The following is a 27,976-nucleotide window of genomic DNA, read 5'->3' on the forward strand; positions in this document are numbered from 1 at the left end:
GCGACCGGTATATACAACCGCTAAGCTACTGTAAGTGCCTGGCGGCGACATGGCGACTGTCCCGAACGAAAAAGCGGAGTCGGCGGACGAGTTGGAGGGCCTTCAGCTTCAGGCGATCATTGGCTTCAATGGTACCGGGGGCAGAGAGGGAAAGACCGGGATGGCAACCAGGGAAGTCACGGTACTTCCTTGCTGTGAGAAAAGCCCCCTCCCGTTCTGCCCGTTAGGAACTCCACGGAAAGTTGCTCTCTGTAAATTGCCCGACATAAAGCAAAAGAACTCTGCCCATGCTCAAGTGTTCCCTCTTCCGTATTCATATGTTGCGCTGGTGGGCTGCAATTGTCCAAACTGTTTTTCGGGCTGTACCAGAGAAGGACTTCATGGACGGAATCTAACATAAATACCTGTGCATTAAATAGTTCGTATTCCGTTAAAGGGGGAAGGATTGAAAAATCAGAGTTTCATTTTGACGTGGGGCTGTAAAGAGCCGGACTGTAAAGTTTACCTTGACTATAGCTCAAAACAAGCCAAATCTCAGTGCCTCTTTAAATTAATGGCCACCCACCCTGTGATTATTCTGAGGCTTCTTGCTGTGATTTAATTCTTAAGAAATGAATTGTTTAAAGAAACAATGAAGGTTAAAGAAAAGACACAATTTAAGCACATCAATAATAATGATGATGCAAATTTATTTTGGTTCTTTTGTATAGATCTTTTGTAGTGTTTTAAGCTTGGTAGGTTGCTAACCACATATTGTATCGGGGATTTGGGGTTCTTGATAGTACTGTAGAAGTCATTTAAACTTGCTGCCTTTTCATTCAAATTCCTTTTGCAACCCGGTGCAAAATTTGTTATGGTTAAAGACTTGGAAAAAATAAACCTTTATTTTTAGGTGTTGCACTTTTTTTTTAAGCTGAAAGGCTTAAAAAGAGCTCCTTGTACTGTGCCACCTTGCTAGATTATAAAATCTTAGGGAGACATAACTGTGGAAACTCTAATAGCTATCTCTTCTACATAAGGAGCACTTTACATATTGAACCAAAAAAAGGATAATATTTAGAACTTTATATAGTCTGTGGTGGGGAAAGGTTGATTGGGATGATAATCAACATTTGGAGTAAGAAGTTGGAGTATACTGCATTATTTAATACAGTAATTACATTGAAGCTGAAGACATGAAATGGAATATCAGTTTTTTTCTCAGAACTACTATTCATTTTATAGTGAAAAATAATATTTTTAACAAATGTAAAACAGCTAAGAACCAAATCTTATTGATTCCCAGATCTCTGTGGTAGAGAAAGTAGATTTTGAGCAGTCTATATGAATGAAAAAGATCCAAACACAAAGTTGTGCCTTAAAAGTTAACATGATCTATTATCTAATGTTTATATAAGAGATAGCAAAATGGGGTCCAATCAGAGTATCAAAAAACAGAAAGCTTTAGCAAGTAATGGAGGAGCCACTAATAGAAAAAATGGAGAGCAGTAAAGTATCTTGATGAATTGCATGAACAAATATCTTGCTGCTTCTGTGAATGGGAAACCACTTTAATTTTCTAAAACTTTCACCCCATAAATACTCGATTATAGCATGTAACTAGATAACTTGTGATCTCTGGATCATCATTTCAAAAACATTTCTTTACCAGATTCTCAATGCCTTCAACAATGATGGAGTACTGATATGCTGCATTCTGTGAAAATATTGTTAAAATTCAGGGAGATATTCATCTCTGCCTTGAAAGTAACCCATGAACTGTATAGTATGGTCAAACATGAGAAGCTGACCACACCAATTTTTTTTTAGTCAGTTAATATTATGTCATAAAATGCTTTATGATAATATATACATCATAAAATTTGCATAATTTCCATTCCATGAGAATTATGGGTCCTGGATTTTGGATGCATTCTGTAAGTTAGCCTACTTGAGGTACCTTGGTAGGAATTACTTTGCCCTCTGATCCATCCTTTTGACCTGTTAAAGATTACCGACACAAGAGTTTTCATATGTTTAAGATGTTGGTTGTTCTTCCTCTAGTAACATAATAATCATTGTATTTCTTTTGTTTTCAGGACATGTTCCCTTTGGCCTCATCTGCCATCCAGATCGAGAGCATCTTATCTATCCCCTGGGTTGCACAGTAATTATCCAAAGCATAAACACTCCGGGTCAAGATTTTTTACATGGCCACACCAACAATGTCTCCTGTGTCACAGTTTCTCCAAGTGGAAGTTATGTGGCTTCTGGTCAGATCACATTCATGGGCTTTAAGGTGGATAAAAGCTTCCTTTAAAAATTATTTGATTCCTAAATGATGATTCTGTTTAAACAGGGAATATATGATCTTTTAAAGCCTGATCTTTCAACTCTGATTAACTCTTTAGACTTCAAGTTATGTCTATAGGTTTAGGTCTCACACTATTACAACCACAGGTAGTTCTCACTTAGTGATGGTAATTAAAGCTGGCGTGTCTGTAGCTAAGCCACGTGATTATAAAGTGTAATCATGTGATCATACTGCTTAGCAATAAAAATTCTGGCACTTTCTATTGTCATCGTTAAGTGAATCATTGCTGGTCGTTAAGCAAGGACATCATGTTGTTGCCAACATTTGCATCCTCCTGCCAGCTTCCCCATTGACTTTGCTGGTGGGAAGCAGCAAAGAAAATTACAAATGGCAACTGTGACGCTGTGACCAACATTGTTACAAGGATCACTTGTAACTACTATTCATTCAGAGCCTTCGTATGTTTGGGCACTGAACAAGTGGTGATTAAGCAAGGATCGCCTGCAGAATATTCATGAGAAATCCTGCTACGTTATTTATATATAGACTGATAGGGTCAGGCTATTGTTGGATTTTAGATAAGACGTTGTAATTATCTAAATATAAATTAGATTATTAGTTTCAAATAGTATTTTGCAGAGAAAGCATAACAGTTGAAAAGGGGCCAGCGGCTGATTTAAAAGGGAATTCAGCATATTTTGACTGGGATTTTACTCTTATGACAAGTAGACCTGAAATTTGGGGTGTTGTTCCCTTATTTTCAGCTGTTTCTGGCCAGTGATAACAGTGGGAAGAAGCATTTTTTTCATGTTACAGTTAATGTGACAACTGCAATTGTTCCTGAGTTGGTCAGATTCACCTACAATTAATCCATGCCTTGAGTAGGTAATTACGAAAGGTAGTCTTCATCTTACAATCATGCATTTAGCGGCTGTTCAAAGTTGCAACAGCACTGAAAAATGTGATTTATGACCAGTCCTCCCACTTACGACTGTCGCAGCATCCCCATGGTTACGTGATCAACATTTTTACTCCTTTCTAACTGGAATATATTTATGACAGTTGCAGCATCTGGGGGTCATGTGATCACCATTTGTGACTTTCCTGCGTGCTTCCAACAGGCAAAGTCAATGAAACTGGATTTACTTAACAATTGCTGCAATTCTCTTAACAACCTTGGAAAAAAAGTAAAATTGGGTGTAACTCACTTACCAACCACCTTGCTTAGCAGTGGAAAGCCTGGTTCCAGCTGTAAGTTGAGGACTATGTCAACTCATCCTGACAGACTACTTATAATACATTATTATAATATATTTTATAGATGGTTATTCCTGAAGGGTATCTAAAAGGTCCAATTAATGCAAAATGTGGCAGCCAGTTTTTAATTTATGATATTATATCTTAGTCTTCACCAGTTACTTTCTGGACACAGTTCAAGGTATTGCTTTTACCTCTTAAAACTTGAAGCAACTTGGCTCTAACTAACTGGGGAATAGCATCTCTTTTATGTAAACCTATACAACAATACATTCAACAACAGATTTTCTTTAAAATTACCCCATTTTTAGAAACCTGAAAGAATGGCCCCTTTTCAGTACAGTATAGCTAACCACATTCTGGAACACCTTTCCTGGGAAATAGAATTTTATCTCTCCTACCTCCAGTTTAGAAAAGGAGAAATGACTGCCTTCTGAACAGTGTCTTTTATGGATCTATTAGATGGAAAGGCAGGTTTGGTTCAATATGAATTGCTTCATAGTGTAGGGTTGGCATGACTTTGAGCAAATCATTTTAAGAGGTTTTGATTTAGTAGCCAATAATGCTTTGTCACTTTTTGTGTACCCATCTGGATAGAAGAATAGGTAGTACTGCAGTATTTAATGGTGTGGGTAGATCACATCAGGCCCTTCGATTGCCTTGTATTAATACATTATTTTTGATGCTGCTATTTGTCTCAGAAATGTGATATGCTTGGCTAAGTTATACTTCCATTTGAGCTTTTCTGTCTCAATAAAACTAACCATACAAAGCCTGCCCGAAATGATATATGGGAAGAAAAACAGCTTTATGACCTTTAAACCTAGAGTTTGGGATCCAAATAGCTTTTCTGTAACAAACTTTAGGTTTTTTTTTTTTCCAAATGATGTTTTTAGATTGCATATTTATATTTTTAACCCAGGCTGATATCATTTTATGGGACTACAGCAAAAAGGAGATGTTGTCTCGGCTGTCACTTCACAAAGGTAAAATTGAACATCTGGCATTTTCTCCAAATGATCTTTACCTGATTTCACTGGGAGGCCAAGATGATGGGAGGTAAGACTCCTTTAAAAGTATGTTGCTTTCTCTTTTTTCTTAAAAAGTCAGAAATCAGATACAAAGAAGACCACAGCCCTGTTTTGAATCAAAGAAAAGATCTAGTTATGTTTCTCCCTCTCCTTCGTGATTCCCTTGCTATGGAGTTTCACCTCTCAAGTTTTGTTGGGGATAATGTTAACATCTTTCCCAAATCATGCTTTTTTCTGAAGATCAATGTAACAGTGCTATGCAAAACATTTTATTTTATGCTCAATTTCCAAAATGTTCTGGGGGGGAAAAACTTCAAAGGGCCAATATAGCTTATTTTTTACTTGAAACAACAATTTTGCAGAGAAGGAAGGACATCATGCTCAAAATAAAACATAAAAAAAAGTTTTATGCATCCCCAATATATGGGCATTGGAGGAAAACGGCATAAGGTATTGTGCCATTTGTAGGTTTCTTATTGCATATACAGTAGCAGACATTTCCATTGTCAGAATCGTTTACAGCTTTCTGTCTCTTCCTACGTATTCCAAGGGAACGTGCAAAATAATAGGATTACAGGTAATCCTTGCTTACTGATTGCTCTGTTTAGCAACTATTCAAAGTTATGACAATTTTAAAAAATGGCTTTGCAACCAATTCTTGCATTTAGGGCCATCACAGTGCCTCTTGGCCATGTAATCACAATTTGCAAACTTTCAACTAGCAAAATTAACAGAGAATGTGGAAGTGAAATCGCAAGTCATCGTCACGTAATGTCTTGCTTAACAACTATGGACAATGATGTGAAAGTGACCATGATGTGAAAGTGACTCTGTAAGTCTGGCACAGTTACATGATTTTACACTTAGTGACAGTTGCCAGTTCAAATTGTGATTGGTAAAGTGAGAACTACCTGTAACGATCAAAGAACCACTACTAACTCTAATCAGTTGAAGAGACAAAGCAAATCAGCAAGATTATTGATTTGTAACTGTAGAATGATGCAGAAAGTTTGAAGTGCGATTCCATCATTTAGGAACAGCGTGATGCATCTTTTAGTGATTTTTGCCTGGTCTTTGTAGCCTTTGAGAAGCGTAATATATTTTTCTCTGTATATCTTTTGCCTCTGTATCTCTCTTTCCCATTAAGTTTGCAATTCATGAGGAAAAATTGTGAATTTCGGAGAGAAAGAAGACAATACCATTCTTAAAGATTAAACACAAATAGGCAAGCTTACTTAGCTGAATGCAACTTACCAGCTATATTTTGTGCTATACTAGATATTCTATAATCTGAACCATGAAAATGAGAAGATTGTTAGAATTGTGTTTGGTTTGTTGAGTTATGAGTTGTATAGACTTGGTAGGTGCATTTATTTTGCACACCATGCTTCTTACCAAGAACAGTATTTCTGTATATAAGATGAATGTCATTTGAAACAAAAAGCAAATAAATAACATATTGCATTATTTTGGTCTGGATATAGTGAAGTGAGGTAATGAAAATATATGTCCTGTATTGACTTCAATTTAATAATGGAAAGTACTTTTTTTTTTGCAGCGTGCTTATTCAAAAACATGGATAAGTTATCAATATTCTCCATGTTTTTGCTGGCATATTTAATCTTTGAACTGGGTTATAAATTCTATGAACAAAAGATTGTGTTACTGCATGACATGCCAGGGAACAGCGCAGATGAGATTTATTCCCATCCAATAATTTTATAACAACAAGATTTAACTTGGGGGAAATGCTGCATTGTATTTTCAGTGTACAAATGTCAGTTACTTTAAATCAACCACATGCCTATCAATGAATCAGTTCAACCAAATATTGGATGTGGCCTCACAAAGCCCCATCTTTATTATAAAGCATAGATGAGAGGTGTTCTTCTGGGTTCTCCTAAGCCACTCTGTTGATGAGCATATAACCTTTTTCTTGAAGTCTTCTGCACTGGTTTATAGTACCCAACTTCTGTTTGCTGGGGATAAATACCCCAGATGCTTTTGTAGTAGCAACTGGAAGCACTGTGAAATTGTGATTGGTTTCTTTTCTGCAAAGGATTTAATTGCATTGGGAACCAGTCTATATTGGATGGGAGAGACCTATTTCCACCCCCTGCCTCAACTACTTGAAAAGTTAAATGCATGAGAGATGGCGATCAAAAGAAATTCACATCCCAGTATTCTTTTGGACCATCTTTGTTTCTTGAGGAAAATTCATTGACCATCTCACATAAATTGGGAATGTATTGTGTATCCAAAATTCATGTGACATATATGATAAGCTACTAATTGGTTCTTGAAGCCAACTATAAATACTGTTTTATTTCTGCAGTTTAGCTAGTGTGAGGTGTTCACCTTTCACCAAACTCTCAACTAAGCAATTAAGGCTTACTGTGTTGAATGAATAAGTCATTAGATTGGCATGAAATGAATGTGCAATTGAAGAGTTATAATAATTTCTACTCCCTTCTTCTTTTTCCACGCAGTCAGTTTTCTCGCCTCTCATTGGGTAGGCGAGACAATTCATTTGATTTGGAAAACTTAATAAAGGTTCATAAAAGGGGGACTGGAAAATGGGTTGAAATTAAAATCCCACAGAGCACTTCTAGACCTCTTTAATGTTCGCATAGTAACTAAACCCAATATAGCTACAACTGTGCTTATTTGGGAGAAATGCTTCTCGAAGCAAAATCATGTCAAGTTCAAAATAACTATTCAGTGAAGACAATTAAATCTCTTGCTCTTCTGACAGCATTGTGGTGTGGAGTGTCCAAAAGAAAGAAGCCATCTGTGGTAGTCCTGCTTCTGCTCGTAGTGCTGGGAACCCAAGCACACTGGTATATTCTAACTGCAAGGATGAGATGTTCATCAGTGCAGGAAAGTATGACTTTGTTTTTGAGGAAAGGCTATTGAATTCATTTCTTTAAAATGGTACTGTTCCTCTTAATTGCATTGTCCCCAAATTACTTACAGGTAGTCCTTGATTTATGATGGTCGCTTAGCGACTCTTTGAAGTTATGATGGACACCTCCCAAGAGGTACTTGTAACCTGGTTCTGAAGTTCCAATGGATGGCCTTCCCCCAGGGTCACAGGACCGCATTTTGGGTGCTCAGCAACTGGGCCACAGTTAATAGCACTAGCAATAGCACTTAGACTTATGTACCACTTTATAGAGCTTTACAGCCCTCTCTAAGCAGTTTACAGAGTCAGCATATTGACCCCAACAATTTGGGTTCTCATTTTACCCACCTCAGAAGGATGGAAGGCTGAGTCAGCCTGGAGCCTGGTGGGATTTGAACTGCCAAATTTTAGGCAGCTGGCTGCAGAAGTAGCTTGTAGTACTTCACTCTAACAACTGCGCCACAGAGGCTCCTGTGATTTAATGACTGTGGTTTACAAAGTTTTTGCCCAAAACCAACATTTCTGGTTTTCTGCAAGAATGTCCCATAGCAAACGTTGAGTTTGCTTAATGACTCAATTAACAACCACTGGGTAAAAAAGTGATAAAATTGAGTTGGTCATGTGATTACTCAGCCTTATGACTGTCATGACTTACAACTGTAATGAGCAGGCTCCATTATGGTCATAAGTTGTGGACTACCTGCAATGGAAATATATATTAAACCAAAGACATCCATGCTTTTTTCTTCAGAATTGCTAGACAATAAATGCACTTCTGAATGTCCAGCAGGATAATTGAGTGGACTCTCTGAGCATGCAGATCTGAAGGGAAAGTGCTTCAGAAGGCGGGGGGGGGCAAGGGGAGGGTTGGTATGACTGTAGCACTTACTTGTAACTCCCTAAAGCAGCAGTCCCTTTTGCTAGGAACATCTCCTGTCCAGCTGCTGTGAAATTGCAATGGCTGCTATGTTTATGTCAAAATACCTTTTTGCCTTTGCATTGTTTTGGATTTACAGCACTATTTAGAACTTCCCAGATCTGTTTTTCTGAACAACTATTTTAAAAAAGTGAAATTCGCAAATGATATGATTAATGAGAAGAGTTTACCTTAAGAGTTCTGGAGTTTCTTATGCTGAAACCTCTGCAAAACAAAAATCATGATAAAATTGCTCCACTCCATGGCATTCTATTTTTGGAAGAAAGTTGTCTTTTACCATTCCTAGTGTGCCATTATCAGCTTTAGTAACCTCTGCTTCCTTTGGGGTTTGCTGTATCTGAATGATTCCTACTTTCATACGACTAATTGAACAAAGCTCCCATCAAAAATATTGTAGCTTGCTAGTGCTCAATACTGGTAGTCCTCATTTAGCAATTATCTTGTACAGTAACTGCTTACAGTTATGACGGTGATGAAAAATTAACTTTGCCACTCATTCTCACATTTATGACCTTCCAAATTCTGTAAAATGAAGGAAAGCTGAAGTGAGTTCATAAGCATGATCATGGTTTCACTTAGCATCCACTTTGCTTAATGACTGAGTTGGTAGCCACAACTGTGGTCACTAAATGAGAACTACCAGTGCTGTAGTTAGGAGATATTTCACTTTTTTCCAAACTGCTTTAATCGATCACGTCATGAAGCTATTTTACTCCCAGAAATAGAATAAGAAAATATTTAGGTTCCCACACAATCTCTTGACATACAGCAAGTTGTCAGTTACTTTCCTGACTTTGGTAGTCCAGAAGAGAAACAGCAAATGCATCTCTAGTTCTGCAACAAAGTGTTTTGTGTGATGTAAATCTATCTTGGGTTAATAATGAAATACATGCTTTGGCTTCAGTGGAACTATTCGAGTATGGGAACTGGATTTACCCAACAGAAAAATCCGACCAACTGAGTGTCAAACAGGACAGCTGAAAAGAGTAGTTGCTTGTGCCATGGTAAGATATCTACTGATCTGTGATTTATAGTATGTGTAAAAATTGAGTCAGGTAAGCAAAAAAAAAATTGATAGAAGATCTACTTAGTTTGGGCAAAGTGCATTTGAGTTTAAACATCTAATTTAGTAGGATGTGTCCAAAGCCATATACTGTCACCTCCCTCTTAGACACAGTTCAAATCTTTGGAGGGAGGTCCCATAACTAACCGTAGCACCAATAAGAATCAACAAAAGTAACAGACTCCACAACAGCAGTATCACTTAGACTGATATATCACCCCATAATGTTTTACAGCCCTCTCTATGTGGTTTACAGAATCAGCATATTGCCCTCAACAATCTGGATCCTCATTTTATTGACCTCGGAAGGATGGATCGCTGAACCAGTCAGGATTGAATTCTTGGCCGTGGGCAGAGTCAGCCTAAAATACTGCATTCTAACCACTGAGCCAATATGACTCCATTTTGAAATGATTATTACAAATACATTTTGAAATAATTATTCTGGAAGATGTAACTGCAGAGTCAAGGGACTTGGTATATCCTAGGAGGCACATTTAATTCTATGCTTCTATTCTCAACCATCTTCCCAGGAACAGAGAAATAAATGGTCTATCTAAGGCCAAAATTGAAGATATAGCATATGGCCAACCACATGAAACTTTTCATTGCTGAATCTTGAACAGGAGGAAAAATCATACTGTGAAATCTATTCCAGATCAGAATACTATATCTGTAGTGCAGGAACCTGGAAGAAGGGTCAAATGTTTTCATTTTTGCCTCACTGTAATTGAAGTATTTCATTTTGTCCAACTCTGGTCCTGATTCTGTCTTGCTTCAGTGATCATAAAGGACCTGAGATACAACCATCCATCCATCCATTTATTTATTTATTTTTGCTGGATGGATCCCCAGCCTTGTCTATGAAATGACCAATCAAAGCCACCAATGCCTTTCTCTTTTTGTTTTGCCTGTATGTATATTAAGATCATAGTTATAATGAGACACTACTGCTGGGTCTTGCTATTTTTTGAAGTTACAGAAGGGCTGCGTGCAAGTCTTTTACAATGTTGCCCTACTTTGAAGTGTCATCTTTGTGAAAGCAATGACCTTTGTGTGTGTGTGTGTAGATACATTAATTTTATTTTTTTGTGTTTTATTCAGTGTTGCAATTGTTTTTATTGCTGAGCTTATGTTAAATCAATAGTTATAAGCTTTTTTTCTTTATGTGGATCCTTACATTGTCATTTAATACTTTTGAGTACTATAGTATAAACAAGTTGGCTGGGAGATGCTATGAGGAACTTGGTACCAGTCTTATGAGACCCCAATATTAATTCAATTTTATTTAGAAAAATGTTCAAGGCCATCATCTTGTGGTCTCATCAAATTTTATAAGGGTTTGGCTTTCCTGTCTGAAATCTTGGGATTTGAGATTTCAAGCAAGGATGCCCAAGACTGTAGCTTCAACGAACTTGTGAGATTTTACTCATTTTGTGTGTGTCTGCAATGGTATCCAGAACATCTTTATTTTAAATGAATGACTGCTTTTTCCTTAAATGATGATTAGTAAATTTGCAAAAATCATCAATAAATGATTTGTGGAAGGTGAGGCATAGACAAATATAAAGCAAGGAAATAGGCACATAACATCAAATAGTTAATTATAGGTATCTAGGTCCTTTTATATGCAATGACATCCAATTTTATTCCTGTAAATCAGGTATAAATACAGCAGGAAATTTATATTATAGATTATCAAAGCTGTTAACTTACCCCAATGAACAGTGTGCAGCATGGTTTTTAATCAATTTCTTCACCTTCCCCAGATGGCAGATGATGACAGTTACTTCTATGTTGGCACATCCACTGGTGATATCCTCAAAATCAATACAAAAAGCACACTGATGAGTAGTTTTGGCCCAATAAAGGATAAACACAGCTTGGTAAGTGGTTGCTGTTTTCCACCTCTTACTTAAAGAGGGCAAAGTCATGCAGACAATACCGTAAGTATTGTAAGTTAAACACAACAGCAGCTAAATTTCGGTGGAGGTCAGGTAAATGAAAAGAATGATAAAATTCTAGTCGTCTAGCTATGGGCAAAGCTTATGGCTCTTTTTTATGAGATATTTTTACTGGTTCACAGAATGAGCTAGTTTCTGATGTAGCTGTTCTTGGACTACCTAATGGAAGTTCAGTTTGTTTTTTCTTTCCTTTTCAACCATTTGCTGTGATAGAAGGACATTCTTCATGGAATCCAAGATGTTTGGACAAGTCTCCTTCAATTATAGTGTTGCACAATAAAACAGAAATACTCACAATTAGGGATGTCAAGGGGCTACCTTTAACCTTCAAGGAGATTGCTTGTCTATCTAATTCGACAAAGTAGACCACAACCTACTTCTTAGTAAGCTAGAAAAAAGTGGAATAGATAGCACCACCACTAGATGGACTTGCAACTGGCTGACAAACCATACTCAATGAGTAGTCCTTAATGGGACTAAGTCTACATAGAGGGAAGTAAGCAGTGGGGTGCCACAAGCTTCTGTCTTAGGCTCAGTACTCTTCAATACCTTCATTAATGACTTAGATGAGGGAGTAGAAGGGGAACTTACCAAATTTGCAGATGATACTAAGCTGGCAGGAATAGCTAACACCCAAGAAGATCGGCTCAAGATCCAGGTGGATCTTGACAGACTAGAACACCGGTCCGTATTTAACAAAATGAAATTCAATATAGAGAAAAATAAAGTCAGGCAAGAAAAACCAAAAGTACACATATAGACTTGGTGAAACCAGGCTCAATAACAGTAACTGTGAGAGGGATCTTGGAGTCTTAGTGGACAACCAGCTAAATATGAGCTAGGAGTGTGCAGCAGCCGCCAAAAAAGTTAATGCAATCCTACAATCGAGATCAAGTGAGGTACTGATACCACTCTATAAAGGCTTAGTAAGATGACACCTAGAGTACTGCATCAAGTTTTGGTCATCACATTATAAAAAAGATGTTGAGACTAAAACATATGAAGAACGGTTACAGGAACTGGGCATGGCCAGTCTAGTGAAGAGAAAGACCAGGGGAGTCATGGCAGCAGTGTTCCAATATTTGAGGGGCTGCCACAGAGAGGAAGGGATCAAGCCATTTTCTAAAGCACCTGTAGGCCAGACAAAGCATAATGGATGGAAACTGAACAAGGAGAGATTTAACCTGGAAGTAAGAAGAAAGTTGACAGTGAGAGCAATCAACCAATGGAACGGAAGTTGCCCTCGGAAGTTGTGGGAGCGCCATCACTTGAGATTTTCAAGAAGAGATTGGACTGCCATTTGTCAGAAATGCTGTAGGGTCTCCTGCTTGGGTGGGGGGTTTGACTAGATGACCTGCAAGGTCCCTTCCAACTCTGATTACCTGTTATCCTTACTGTCAGTTCTGACTGACAGCAGTTTTCTGATAATTTTGAGGGCCAGTGTGGTATAGTGATTAAATTATTTACTTAGAAGACCAAGGCTGTGGTCTATCTCATCCACAGAGGCTTATTGGGTAAATTCTGGACATTCATACACTCAATATACTGAGAAAAGTTGTAGGGAAAACATGGGAGGAGGAAGCACTTATGTATGCTGCCTTGAGCTTTTGCATGAAGGGTAAATCTAATAAATAACATTTTGCCCAAGGGCTGCTAACATTATTATTCTTCCTTCTTTTAATTGGAAGTGCCAGAGGCCCAAGCTGAGATTTTTATATGCAGAACAGGTGATCTGCCAGTAAAATGATATTGCATAATACTTGTAATTTACAACGGGGTGTGTGTAAAGTATTATGTTCATTAGCATTTGTGAACAAATGATTAAGAAAACCCTAGCAAGCTGGAAAAAGTCTTTTTCATATTAGTCTTGGTTTCCTTACAAGCATTCATTGAGCTGGTAAGGAATTCAGAAAGTACATTTATTGTCATTTTCCTCCAACAGTTGCAAGTTAATGTACCTCCATTGGATGCATTCCCACTGGGAAATCTCTCCCCATTGTTGGCAAAATTTATTTATTTGTTCATTTATTTATTCCAGTTTGCACTACTGCTGCACTCTAATTGAAACCATAGCAGTTCACACCAAAGTAAAAACATAATCAGTATCAATATCACTGAAACATCCCTGGCAAATACATTCAAATTGAAATCAAATCACTCATAAAAACTGTATCAACCAGAATAAAATATGGACTTTGCATAACAGGCATGAACAGAAAACACGACATGAGATTTCAATGAGAAAAAGAAAACGAGGAAGAAAATAGTGTCAGGTTCTTAAATTAAGGCTAATCTTAAAGCTAATTCAATCTCCGTGTGTGCTAATTGTCACATTTTAATGTGACATAAAAAGTTCACAAGCAGGTCTTCTTTTTCAGATGTTAAAGTCAGCAGCAAGGGCTAACCTTGGATTTTGCTGGGGAAGGGAAAACATACCAGGAAGTGCCAATAATATATGATCTCTGTCATCTATACCAGAAATCTATATAGGACTAATATTATTTTGGAGTAGAGATGTATGAAATTCAGACTGGAAAAACAACAGTGGAGACAGAATAAACTCTTTCTTAATCCACACCATATGGCTCATCTTAGCAACAATATGGGAAATCTTGTAATGGTTTTCTTGGCCCCATATCCAATTAGCTCATACTTCAGCTTGCTGGCTGTAAACAATTCTATTTACCTTACTCAATATTGGTTAATGGCAATTCATGTTTATTTTTTACAGTCACCATAATCCAATTTTTTTTGCTTCTGAATATATTTTACCCAACCTCTGGATTCTAATCCAGATTCTAAAAGAATTTTTTTTATAAATTCTTTCTTTTCCTTTTTTAATGTTCCAAATATCCCCTTAAACTTTCTCCCATTTGTTATATTTTGTATTCTGTTCTGTCAGATGGTTTCAGTTGTTCTTCCTGATATCCAGCTTCTTTAATGAAAGGGGTCCTGAATTATCTAAGCCTTACTTAGTTGACATTTCACTCATTGCTATATATTTACTCTGGTTTTAGACTATAAACATAGTAATAGCAACAGCATTCATTTTCAATAATTCAGAGGGAGAAATAAAGTCCTTTTTTGGATGCACTTTTTAACTCAAAAGATTCAAGAATTCAGATGGGACCTGCACTCTTGGAGAGTCTTGTGTGTTAAGAGAGATAAGAAAGATTAAGTCATTGGAACAATTCAAATAATTAAATAAAGATAATTTTGTCTGAATACATAATTCAAACAGAAGCTGTCTTAATTCCATATTCATCTTACAGCAGAGGCTATGGTAACTTGTATAGAGAGGTTTTCATTTCCTAATGAAGATATTCCTGCTCACCTGCAGGTCCAGTTCGGCCAATACAAATCAAAGTTTTTGTCCTGGTGATGTACCATATATTCAAGGGAATGATATGGCCAGCAACTTGTCTGAGGTGATTTGATTTTTCCATTTCAATAACTTCATCATTTATGCAGCAGAGAAACCAAAAGTTTTATTTAAAGAAGCTTAGGTTATTGCTTTAAAACAGTTTTTCTTGCATTATTTTAACCTGCAGACATTCTCAGAAATGTCTTCTGGAATCCATGTTCCATGTTCTGGATGACAAGGTGAAAGAAAAAAGTAGTTTAGGAATTTATTTCCAATTTCAGAAATTCTAAGTAGCTCAGTACCGAATAGAAAAAACACTCAGAATTTCCTAAGCAGGCCAGGATGTAATGAAAGTATAAATGACTTGTAGCACTGTTCTGGATGCTTGGGACAGCTTGTCCTTGGAAAAAGTTTGAAACCTAAAAGTACATGCAAATGTTGAAAGGGCAAGAATAAAATCCCATACATGGTAAAATCAATAATAGCCATTTCATGAAAAAAAAAGCTATTTTATCATTGTTTGCATCCAAGTGTGCTCCATTATTAACATACAATGTCCATTAGTATAAAGTAATGGATAAATCAGGGGTGTCAAACTGGCAGCCTGCGGGCCGGATGCTTCACACGCAGGCCACGCCCACTCCAACTGCGCGAAGGCAAAAAAGTCGTGATATGTCATGTGACATCACAGCGAGTTTGACACCCACGGGATAAAGGCATATGCATTAACTCAGAGATATAGGTAGTCCTTGACTTACAACAGTTTGCTTAGTGACCATTCAAAGTTACAATGGCATTGAAAAAAGTAACTTATGACCATTTTTCACTTATGACCATTGCAGCATCCCTATGGTCATGTGATTTATATTTGGATGTTTAACAACTGACTCATATTTGTAACATTTGCAGTGTCCTAGGGTCATGTGGTCATCCTTCTGGCAAGCAAAATCAATGGAGAAACCAGACTCACTTAATGACTATGTTACTAATTTAACAACTGCAGTGATTCACTTAACAAATGTGGCAAGAAAAATTGTAACATGGGGCAAAACTCACTTAATACATTTGTCACATAGCAACATAAATTTGGGACTCAATTGTGGTTGTAAGTTGAGGACTACCTGTATATGCATCTTATGAATCCTACCATAAACAGTGGGAAATGGGAAGACTTGGAGAACTAGTCTTGGTGGTATGTAAGCTAGCAGAAGAGTGAGAGGCTGCTGCATGAAACTTAATACTGTAATTTCCATCTTTACTACAACTGGCTAATGATGATAGATTAGATCTTGTATTTCCAGTTAGACTTTTATATAGCTTGTACAAACTTTAACCCCTGAACTGTGTTTTAATTATGAAGGCAGATGATAATTATTGGCCTTAGAAACTAATTATTAAGGAGGCAATGTAATATATATTTATAATAGAGTGAGCCATCAACATATTTTCTGAATAGTCCAGCACATGCAACCTATGAATATATACAGCACATGCATACCTCAGGGTATCCTTTGGAGACAATTCATGCATATTTGAGAGTGATTAATATAGCTTATTGAAGTATAGAAGAGAAAAAGAACATAACATCACAGCTGAGCTCCATGAGAAAACACAATTCTCCACACACAACTTTCAAATTATTTTTTTAATATTTCTTGCCTGGTTTCCCCTGAATTAAAAACCCAAGACACATTAGTTGAAATTATTACAGGCAGAAGACCTATTTTAAATAAGTAAATCAGGGAATGGAATACTAAAAAAAAAACACCCTTAACTGTATAACTGACCCTCCTTCTTCCATAAAAATAGCAAGCACTAGATGAGGAGAAATTTAAATGGGTTTCTTAAATTTGTAATTCATCTGCATTATTTTCATAGCTGTTCTAACTTATTTTTAGTATGAGAAACTGCACCAATATATTCTGAAAGAAACAAATGAAAGGAAAATAAGTGACTTTGTTCCTCCAAAGGCTATGTGTTCAATGCAAAAATGATTGAAATTGCTGAGTCATAATTCTTATATGAATGTTTTGATCTCTGCAAAGAGATGGACAATAAGTGGCCATTTATTATGTTCTGCTCCTCAGATAATATTATGTTTCAGTGGATTTAAAAAATCATTGGTAGGAGATGAATGTTGAATTTTATCTGCAGTTTTTATAAGAAGCAACAGGAAAAAAAATCAAGGTGTGAAAAGTGATGCAAATCAATCCATGAACTCATATGCAGTGTTACATAACACAACATTGATATAAATAAGTGCATTTATGTAAAGCTGTTGAATATATTGTATAATATTCAGCTGCTGGTTTAGGCATGGAAGTGTATCACTAAGGAATTCATGTAATTGGTTATTCCAAACTATACACTTCTAGAATTGGCAGAGTTCATTATATAAATTTCAAATGCCTAAAATTATAGACATTTGACTGTGAGATGCTGGTTTTCATCCATTACTGAAAATGTGTTTTGATAATCTGAAAAGAACATATGTGAGATAACAAAAGTCATTCAAATGCATAATGGATTTCTTTTGCATCCCTAATACTTATTATAATCCACTTTTATTAAAATCATTGGGATTTTGTCATTACATTAGTGGAAGGTACAACACTAAGACAGTGAGTTTTTGTGTAACACCACTACTTAACTAGTGGAAAACACAGATGGATGAAAATAAGTTTAATAATTGCTAAATTTTATATTATGGTTAGTTACAGTGTAGTTTGATTGTCAGTTGGGCTAATGACTAAATTATGGCTTGTTTTAAGAAAGTATTGTTTAGAATCAAGATTATTTTGAGTTTATAGAGCATAATTGTGGCTTAGTGTTGAGACATATTATAAGATGTATGGTTTACTTTTAATTTCTTGGCTTATTCCTTGTCTGTTTTTATGTCATGCCCAAACTTTTATAGAACTGTGAAACAATAACAGCTACAAAGCAAAAAAAAAAAAAAAAAACCAACCAAAATCAAGAATTGGCCAAACAAATGCTGATAATTTGCTTTTGCCTTATTCAACAAACCATGGTTAAGGAAACATAGCTTAGTTCAAAGTGTAAATGCAGAATGTAAAGACATGTAATCCATCTCTTGAAATTATACCCTTTAAATTACTATTCAGTGTAAATCTCGTGATCATTAAAATCTTTGGAGATCAGTAAAATAAAAATAAAACTTTAAATACTGACTACTTACCTTAGTTACTCCCATGGAAAGGAAATGACCATTTGCTATGAAAAGAGGTTTATGGAGGTGTTTACATTATATTAAAGCACTTGAGTGAAAGTAATTAGAATATGGGATGCAGAGTTTCATTTTCCTGCAGGGAAATAAGTGAGCTTCATTTTGCCTTGGAAGATGTCCTTTGCAATCAAGGCTAGGATTTCTTCGTGTAACAAGTAAATAATGAAATAAGCATTAAACCTTCCAGCAGCCTTTATGTTTAAGTCGCAAGGGGCACAATAAACTACAGTAGAAAGCTACGCACTGCATCACTGCTACGAGTTGCTGAGCATTATCAGCGTTACAGATTATATAGCTACCTGTCTATTAGCGATGTGTAGGGCAACCTTGCAATCAATCTGTTGGAAGTAGATTTTGTTGGAAAAATGATCACTTAAGTATATTTTTTAATCAAATCAGGAAAAAAAAAACCTTGCATCCAAGTTATTTAAAATTGGTATGCTTAGGACAGTTAAAGCTGTATCTTCCATTTCCTAGAAATGTAGTCCAAATCTGTCAGTGGAGAACTACTTAGTTTATCACCTGTTACACCTTTACAAGCTGTAAAGGCATTTCAAATTTACCTGACTACTGTGCTGCAGTGGATTGAGACAGAGTGGATGGGCAGTTGATAGCTTAGAGATTTGTAAAACATGGTTGATCCCCCTAAGAAAGATTTGTGTTCAAAGATAATCCTGCTGCTGGATAATTGCTGAAAGAAAAGAGCATTCCTCATCAGACTATTAACACAAAAGCTGACTTCTACCCTAATGCATGTAACCTCCATGTGAACATGAACACCTGTTCATTTTAAAAGGCATTTCCATAGCAGAATTTTAAAGAGATTGTCCTTCACAGGCATTTCCTTGATAATACAGTGCCGTTATAGGTGGTCCTTTGCAATATAACGGAGTAGGGGATGATTAATTTGGCTGGGCAAAAGTGTTAAATGTACAGTACTTGGAAAGAATGGAAAGCTATTCAGTTCAGCTAGAAGCATGGAGTGTTACTGATATCTAGTTTGCTAAATTTGTGGATACTGAAGGAATTCTGTTGCTGAAAATAGTATCTGTCAAAAAAGTCAAGATGATCAGGAAGGAAGGAAGCTCATTGTGAGTGCCATTTGCTAAGATAGCTCTGGAAAGGATAATTGGAGGCAACTTATAAACAAGTACTGAGATAAATTGATTATTAAACTGATTTGGAAAATTATGTTTAAAAGTATATAATGACAACAATTTTTATGTAAGTAACTATAATGTAGACTTTGTCATTATCATCTACCTTTTTTTTTCCAGTTCAATTCTATTCAGATCCTTTCTATTCATTTCCAAAAGCTAATAAAAGCTAATGCTGTTAGTGTATTGTTTACAGCTTGTGCATATGTTATCAAATAAAAATGCTACATCTGAAATCGTGCACAGACAAATGATAATATAGTGTGGCTATCTTTACTCACAAGCTTCTAGTACCTGTGCAATGCCTGCTTGGAGTTGCAAGTCACAATACAAAATCAGTGATGTTCAACCTTACATTCTACTGGTTTGTACCTTTCATCACTGTAAAGCTAGTAGGGACAAAGTGTTTGGGCTTGGTGAACATATAATTCATATTTGGAGAGTACTAGTTTGAGAAAGACTAATAAAGACATTTTTACAAGAACTAGTGGACACATATAGGAGTGTTCCATGATCTTTCACTCTCCTTTGTTAACTTATTTTCCTTATGCACACTAGATTTATACAGCTGATTAGGTGAAATGGTTGAACAAGTGGCTAGAACTGGTGCCAATAATTTGAAGCTAAAATAAGATGGAAGTATTTGGATAAGAGGGCCAGTCAAGAGACTGAAGTTCAACTTTTTATTGAATCAATCATGCTCCCTTTAAAATATTAAGGTTGCAGAATGTGAGCCCTCAGAGATTTAGATGTTATTGAAGGTCCGGCAAAGTATATTTCGCCAGCTACAGCCTCTTCTGGATATAGACTGGCCACAATTAACTTCCGTTGAGATATTTTCTGCAAGTTAAAGTTAGGACTTCTTTTTGGACAACTGTCCAGAAACTGCTAAGCTAGCTGGGGCTAACTGATTAGATCAGTCTTGCCAGGTCTAGATTGAAAACATCAGTTCCTTGCCTGTTAATACAATTTGAAATCTAGACATTTTAAAGTCCACATGTTATCTCAGCCTGGCCGTATATTGGTTTCCGGATGTTTTCTCTCCATGAGCTTTTGTCATCCATGGTAAATTCAGTGGGAAATGGGAATAGGGCCTCCGTAATTTTAGCATCACTTACTCTACACTACTCCCATTCCTAAACACATCTATTGGCTCCAATTTTAATTTTGTTTGAACATTTGGTCACTTTCCTTCAGCCTCAGTCTTTAACTAAGTAAGATGATTACTGTTCAGGATGGTTAAATTTGTCTTAGAGAATAGCTATAGAAGCATGCAATTTGGCATGAAGTATATGCATGCTTAGCTTTAGGGAATGACAGATCTTTTGTGTGACATATTGGTACAACAAGATAACAAAACGGTTAGCTGATCTCAATAGATTTGATAGAAGATTACGGATCAAACAGTAATCTCAGTTGCTTACTGTACATGCCATCTTCGTGAGCAAGAGGAATACTATATTGAATTAAGCTGTCAATGTATATAAATACAGCAATTTGTTTAGCATCTAAATAAGTTAAATGTCTCCATCTTGCCTTTTCTTAGGGAGTCACAGCTTTGCTTTTGCTGAAAGCGGGTGACTTGGTCATTGGCACTGGAGCTGGAATCTTAGCCCTTTGCTCGGGATCCAAGTACAAAATAATCAAGTGAGTTTCTTAATTTTCTTGGGCCATAACATTATTAGGCACAAGGTACATACAATGAAGAGAGTGGGTTATTTTGAGTCCCTGGAGAGATCTGTAAGTGTATGAGTCACCTTATCCAAAGCCTTGATAGGCTTATGCTGACATACAAACAGAGAGAAGAATGGCATTTTTTAAAAAATGTCCCTTCCAGGGAAATTGTGCATAATAGCTTCAGGGATAACATACATGCTCTTTCCCTGCCCCAAGTCAGAGACATGTGGGATCTAAAGCACATTTCAGTCCTGCTCTCTTTATGCTTTTGTTGATGTTAGAACTGTAAGGTATGGATGCCATAGGGTCTAAGATGAAATATATTAGATATATCTACCTGAGGAAGGGGAGATTTGATCATTCCTGGGGTACATGGGACATTCTTCAACAACAGAGGACTGAAATTTTGGAGACATACAAGGCAAAAAATATGCCAAAGAGCACAGCATGATATAATTGCTAATTTAATGTAATGTCTTTCAGCTCAAAAATTCCTCTCTGAAGTACCAGTTTAACATGCACGGATGATAATTGTGCAATAAATAAAGCAATCTCAATGAATAGACTATTTAAAGTATTAGCAGTTCTTTCCTGAGATGTCAAAATTATTTTTTAATTCATGAAATAGCATTAATAAAAGAGGAAAAAATCCACATGATAATTACACTCTAACCTTTAGATTTAAAAGTAAAAGTGTATTTAGCTCAGTGGTTAGAATGCAGGATTGTAGGCTAATTCTGCCCACTGCCAGCAATTTGATCCTAACCAGCACATGGTTGAGTCATCCTTTCACCCTTCCAAAGTTGGTAAAATGAGGACCTTGATTGTTGGGGGCAATATGCTGGCTCTGTATACAGCTTAGAGCGCTGTAAAGCACTGTGAAGTGGTATATAAGTCTAAGTGCCATTGTTATTGCTAAAATATTTCTGGATTGCTGAGATTGCTAAAATATGCTATCATTGAAGGAAGAAAAGTTGTGGGGAAAATACCCTAGACCAAGTCCTCAGAAACCCTTTTATCTTTTGTGCAAATCTTTTGTTTTACAGAAAAGTTCAGTTGGAAGGTGCTATCACATCCATCACACCACGAGGCCAGGGCCACCAATTTTTCGTGGGCACAAATGAGTCACAGATTTACCGATTCTCGTATTCTGACTTTAAGGATGAGCTCATAGCCACTTGCCATAATGATGCTATCAGTGATATAATTTTCCCATAGTAAGTATAAGTCAAAGAATTTTTCTCTCCTGTTCGAATGGAAAAGGCATTGAATGTGTGGTAGTTGTAATAGTTTTCATCTAGGAGGCTAAAGATGTGCTTGAGTAATCCTTCCCCTTAATTTACAAGAAAAATAATAATAAATGGAATTAAGTAGCTACTGAACTTTATTCACTTGGAGACTCTAGCTATTTGGAAGATGCCAAAAGCAGAACAAGTTAAAGAATTTGTTGCACAGTTTGATGCTTTTGTAGTTTTTCCACTTTTCAGTGGTTACAGTATTCTACTTTTTGTATCTGTTCACATAAATTCTGCCAGTAAAATATTCAGAACTATATTATGTGAACTTATCTTTCACATTTATTTTGATGATATTTGAACTGATGTGTTCAGTAAGAAAATAAAACCATTTTCCCAGGAGAAATATAAGTATTTTTACTTAAAATCCAGAAATAGTCTTCACATACACGATTGGTGATTTCCCCCCAATCCCCCCTGATATTCATGGATCTCAGAACTCTAAGTTTGTTTCATTAAAAAGTAAGATGATTTGAAAAGAAATATAGTGGATGATGAACGAATCAAAAAATAACATGAGCGTAAAAAAGACATGTTTTGCTGGCCTTATTTGATAAAACTCCCTTTCAATCTGTCTTACTACTTGATTTCAAACATTTTAAATTCTCAGTATGTTTCTGTTTTCTTACTTTATGTAAAATTTGATATATACTTCATACGATTCTAGATTCTATCTATTCCACATGATTTTACAACTAGATTTACAGACAGTGTTAAGAAATATGTGTATGCTTGTGTGTCAATAATTTTTTTCTTTGTCATAATCCCCAAAATAATTTGGGATGTATCTTTCCAAATTATCATTTAGATCAAAATATTAAATTCCCTCATTTTTTAAAACAGCATGTAGATGATTCTTACAGTTGCAGTTTGTACTTATTTATTTTGTGGATGCTTTTATTGTTTTAATGTTTCTGATTTGTTTTAATTGTTTTATGTTTTTGGAATTGTAAGTCTCCCAGGGTCACTTGGTGGAGTTGGGTGGCTATAGAAATTGAATAAAAATAAACAAATAAATGACAAACTGACAGGTAGAACTGCGTTGTTTATAGATAAGGTATGCTTGCCATTGTTTAAATCATCTTGATTAAATCATTCTCGAGCCAGATTGGATCAGTTGACCAAAAAAAGAGTTTACAAATAGCTGAAATCTGCTCAGTTGGCCGACATTTATTTATGGATAAAAGTACTCCTCAACTTATGACCACAATTAGGTCTGGAATCTCAAGTCATTCAGTAAGTGATCATTAAGCAAGACCTCCATGTGACCACTTCACTCAACGACTGCAATCCCAGCACTTACCTAGGTATCATTAAGTGATCTCCTGGGTTGTTAAAGAAATGGAGTCCCAGGTAAACATTGTGCTATGCATTGGGAGAATGGGAGAGGCTCTGGGAGGCCTTGTTCCTGTGGCTTAGCAAAGGATTTCCCCTCATTTTCCTTGCTCTTCAGGATTTTAACTCTGTTCCTACAGCCAAATGAAGGATTTGCTCCCAGTGGAGGGAAGGGAGAGGAAATTCTTTATTAAGCTGGGAATCTCATATCTGGGATGGGCCCCAGCCCAAAAGAGAATAGCATAATAGAATGTCTGAATTGGTATATATTATATACAAGTGAAGGCTGCTTGATTCAAAGCTAAGATTGAAAACATTTATTAAATTAAAAGGAGTTAGGAAGATCTATCAGATAACTATGGTGAAGAGAGAATTACAGTGCCTTCAAACCTGGGTTTCCTAGCAATACTGAAACTCCTTGTTATAGAACAGGGCTGTCAAACTCGTGGCCTGCGGGCCGGATTCATCACGCACTGGCCACGCCTGTCCCTGTTTTAGCAAAGGGGTGGAAAAGTCCTGATATGTATCGACACAAGTTTGACATCCCTCTTACAGAGGCTTTCAGTCCATGAACTTATTAGAATTAGAGGGGTTGTGTGTTCTGCAATCAACTTCAAAGCTGTATTTCAGCAAATGGTTTTAGGTTCAAAAGCTTGGGTAGAGAATGTATGAGGCTGTTTTCCTTGAAGGAACCATCCAATTCTTGCAGTGCTATTCCAGAGTAGACCAGAATTATCTTTATCTAGCAGTAATCCAGCTCAATGGCTTTAGGTTCCCATGCCACCTAGAAAGTAAGGCAGGTACTACTGCATTTCCTGGAGGGAGCCCTGAAGATGATGTGGGTGAAACTATTCAGAAAATATGCAGAAGTGTGCCTTGAATCCTGGAAAAGAGAAAGTATTAGGCACTCAGACTGGCTTTTCACTGTCTTCCTATGGAATAAGAGGAGGGAGAAATGTGGGTCTAATTTGCAACATTATTATATTCTAACTCATTAAAGCATAGTTCTAGCTGTTCAAGACAACTTCAAAAGGCCAACAGTATCGTATCCTTTGCCTTCCAGAGGTTAGGATAAAAATGTGTGACATTTACCTTGCTATTAATTTCTAAATTATTATGAGACTATTCTTTGGTTTCAAATATGCTAAAAGGAGCCAGATTTCATTCCTCAAATTAAAGAAGTTTTAAAGCAACTAATATACAGTTATCAGTTGCTTTATATATGATTATGAAACTCATATTTTAGCTGGAATCAAACTTCTCAAGTTTCTTGAATTTTCAAAAAATTCTGGGTAAAAATCAGATAAAAATCCAGTAGTTCTGTCATAACAAGGTCTATTGTAATTTTTATCTGTTGTAATTTAGTTATTGAGATTCAATAGTAAATTGCTAAATGTAGAAGCAGCAATAGCCAGGTCTGTGCCTTCAAATTTTATTTTTTTTGCATCCTATAGTGGTACATCTGACTTGTTTGCCACATGCTCCAAGAATGATATTCGTGTTTGGTATACACCTGAAAATAAGGAGCTGCTACGGATTACGGTCCCCAACATGACTTGTCATGCCATAGATTTCATGCGTGATGGCAAAAGCATCATTTCAGGTGAAAACATTTTAGAATGTCTGGCTTATTGAAGGATTGTATCAATCATGATTTCTTCTGTTTTAAGTAGTTATTCTGTCACTAACCAAAACTATTAAGGTCAGTCCAGCATTTGCTAAGTTCCTAGAGTTCTGCAAAATGGTTGGGCTTCATTAAGAGAAAAGAAGATTGCAGGATAGGGATGAACCACTAAATTGAACTGTAATTCTCAATTTCATAATTTGGCGTCATGAACTGCTTAATCCCCGCTGGCTTGTACTGTGCAGCCTTGTTCAATTAAATAGAAATTGCTGAGGCTCACCTCATGCTAAGAGATAAAATATGCTTTATCCATCATCTACATATTTTTTCTTAAAAGGAGTAGGTTTCCCAAATTACCTGTTTTTGAAATTGAAGAATCAGCTGTACTGATTACAGAAATCTTACTTTAGGAGAGAGAAAAAAGAAGAGACATTACTCTTAGTAAACTCCTTTTATTTTGTGTTAGCTTGGAACGATGGAAAAATCCGTGCCTTCACCCCAGAAACTGGGAGGCTGATGTACGTGGTCGAGCATGCTCATAGTATGGGTGTGACAGCTGTGGCTACCACAAGTGACTGCAAAAGAATAATCAGTGGAGGTGGTGAAGGTCAGGTAAAGAGCCCCCAACCTTTATGTGCCTTGCAGACTTCATCAACATGTATGTCTTTCTGCTCTGAATATAATATTAAATGATAATTCAGGCATGCTAGATACAACCTGAGTAGTGACTATTATTAAATATATTTCCGTGCTGCTGCAATAAAAATCAGCAATAGATTGGTCACATAAATAAATACCAAATATAGCATTTTCATTAAAAGAGGGTGAGAGATATAAGTTAATGTTTAATGCTATGGTTTGACAATAATTGATTTATATTTATGTGCCACAAATTATAATCCACAAATATCAAAATCTATGAATTGCAAGATTCTTCAAATTTCATTTTGGCATGAATACTAAATAATGTTTCTATTAGGTGAGAGTATGGGAAGTTGGGAAGGAAACACGCAAACTAGAAGAAGTAATGAAGGAACACGTATCTGCTATTTCTTGCATCAAGATAAAGAAGAATAATCAGGAGTGTGTCACAGCTAGCACTGATGGAACATGCATTATCTGGGATCTTGTGTAAGATCACTTTTGCATAGAAGTATGGCTCAGTTATACTACTGAGTTAAATTCCTTTTTCATAGAGTGAATAATTGGATTACAGATAGAGGCCAGATCTGGGCATATCGTGTGACAGTTCCTATGCTTTCATATGTATTAGAAACTTAGAGACTTAATTATTTCCTTCATCATAGATCAGTAGTAAATATGAAGTTGCTTTGGGTTAAGATTGATTCCTGAATGCATCCATGCCATTTTCCTAGCATGATAGAGAAGCAGCCTGTTTTTACTGTGTTCCTAAATATTAGTTCAACTTCTTATATTAGGGTACAGCTGTGGCTCTCCAGAGGGCTCCCCCCATCCAAATATTAATCAAAGCTAACTCTATTTAGTTTTTAGATTAGTCAAGATATTGATTTTACATTGAGAGGTGTTTGTTTTGTGTTTTTGTTTCTTTTTGACTGAGGCAAAAATAATAGAGCAACTCCTAGGGTCAAAGTATTTAGTTAAATGTAATTTCAGAAGTTGATTTTTTTCCTCCTAGCCACTTCATGAGACGGCAGATGATATTGGCCAATACTTTATTCAAATGTGTATGCTATCACCCTGATGAACATCAGCTTATCACAAGTGGCACTGATAGAAAGGTAAGAAACTGCTGCAATCCAAGAAAATTTTGGCAGTCTGGAATCTATTGGAGTTGGATAAAAAATTTGAATAAATAACAACAAATCATGCCTAGTTGCGTGACTCCAATTATTGAAATTAATCACTGTAGAAAAGTAGTGTTCTGTGACTTTCTTTTATTCAATTTTATTCTGGATTCTAGATTGGTTACTGGGAAGTGTTTGATGGATCTCCAATCAGAGAATTAGAGGGCTCCCTTTCTGGTTCTATCAATGGAATGGATATTACAACGGATGGATTGTTTTTTGTGACTGGTAAGGTTTTTTTTAAAAAATCAAACTTTTTGAATATACAGTATTTTATCTCTCCCTACTGATACGGAGCAAGCAAATAGAACATGGAATGGAGACCATCCAAAGAAAACACCATTGGCTGATTGGAGACCAAAACTGAAACTTTCTCTACCACATCTTGCTGCTAACTATGGTTCTATGCCTGCTACTAAACAGAGTGCTTGCAGTTTTACATAGTCTTCTCTCTTCTTTATACCACAGGAGGTGATGACCATCTAGTAAAAGTGTGGGATTATAATGAAGGTGAAGTGATTTCTGTTGGGATTGGTCATAGTGGCAGCATCACCCGCCTGAAGATCTGTCCTAACAATAAATTAATTGTGAGTGTCAGTGCTGATGGTGCTATCCTTCGTTGGAAATATCCTTACATTTGCAATCCTTAAAAATATTTGCTGCCTCTATTGCTTTTTTTTAAAGGTCGCCTTTTAATAATTGTTGAACTTGGTACTGTTTTTAAGAGGCATCATTAATTGGTCTGTTCAGAAGTAAATTAGTCTGAAAAAGACACCAGTTTATTATTACCATTGTTTCTATTGGTTTCAATTATTTAATTATATGACATTTTGGTATATTTGTACTATGTTTATAATGTATGATGTCTGAAATGTTAGCTAAATATATACTGTCATGCTTTCTCCTTCCCAGTGAAATAGAAGTTGTACAAATCCATTGTGTAAGCATCCTTAAATCTCATTCATTAAAAAGGCAAAAGACTTGGGATCGTACAAGCTTTA

General features: G+C 36.3%; 1 protein-coding gene across 1 annotated transcript; it reads left to right on the forward strand.

Moving 5' to 3' along the window:
- On the forward strand, window positions 1-27,976 carry CFAP52 (cilia and flagella associated protein 52). The gene is made up of 14 exons (XM_026696079.2): window positions 1-131; window positions 2,079-2,278; window positions 4,473-4,609; window positions 7,337-7,465; window positions 9,328-9,427; window positions 11,256-11,372; window positions 20,765-20,865; window positions 21,942-22,112; window positions 24,980-25,128; window positions 25,616-25,761; window positions 26,129-26,280; window positions 26,807-26,909; window positions 27,092-27,203; window positions 27,444-27,976. Exons 1-14 carry the CDS (start codon window positions 50-52, stop codon window positions 27,623-27,625), a joined length of 1,881 nt encoding a protein of 626 aa, XP_026551864.1. The 5' UTR covers window positions 1-49; the 3' UTR covers window positions 27,626-27,976.

The sequence above is a fragment of the Pseudonaja textilis genome, chromosome 2 (genome assembly GCF_049901715.1).
Source record: "Pseudonaja textilis isolate UNSWEBS1 chromosome 2, rPseTex1.2, whole genome shotgun sequence".
In the NCBI taxonomy this organism is placed as follows: Eukaryota; Metazoa; Chordata; class Lepidosauria; order Squamata; family Elapidae; genus Pseudonaja; species Pseudonaja textilis.

Excerpts from the sequence above, each read along its gene's own strand:
- CFAP52 (XM_026696079.2), top strand. The coding sequence starts at position 50 with ATGGCGACTGTCCCGAACGAAAAAGCGGAGTCGGCGGACGAGTTGGAG. Across the intron at positions 4,610-7,336 it reads GGAGGCCAAGATGATGGGAG|CATTGTGGTGTGGAGTGTCC; the intron begins GTAAGACTCCTT and ends CTCTTCTGACAG. Across the intron at positions 25,762-26,128 it reads GTGGAGGTGGTGAAGGTCAG|GTGAGAGTATGGGAAGTTGG; the intron begins GTAAAGAGCCCC and ends TGTTTCTATTAG.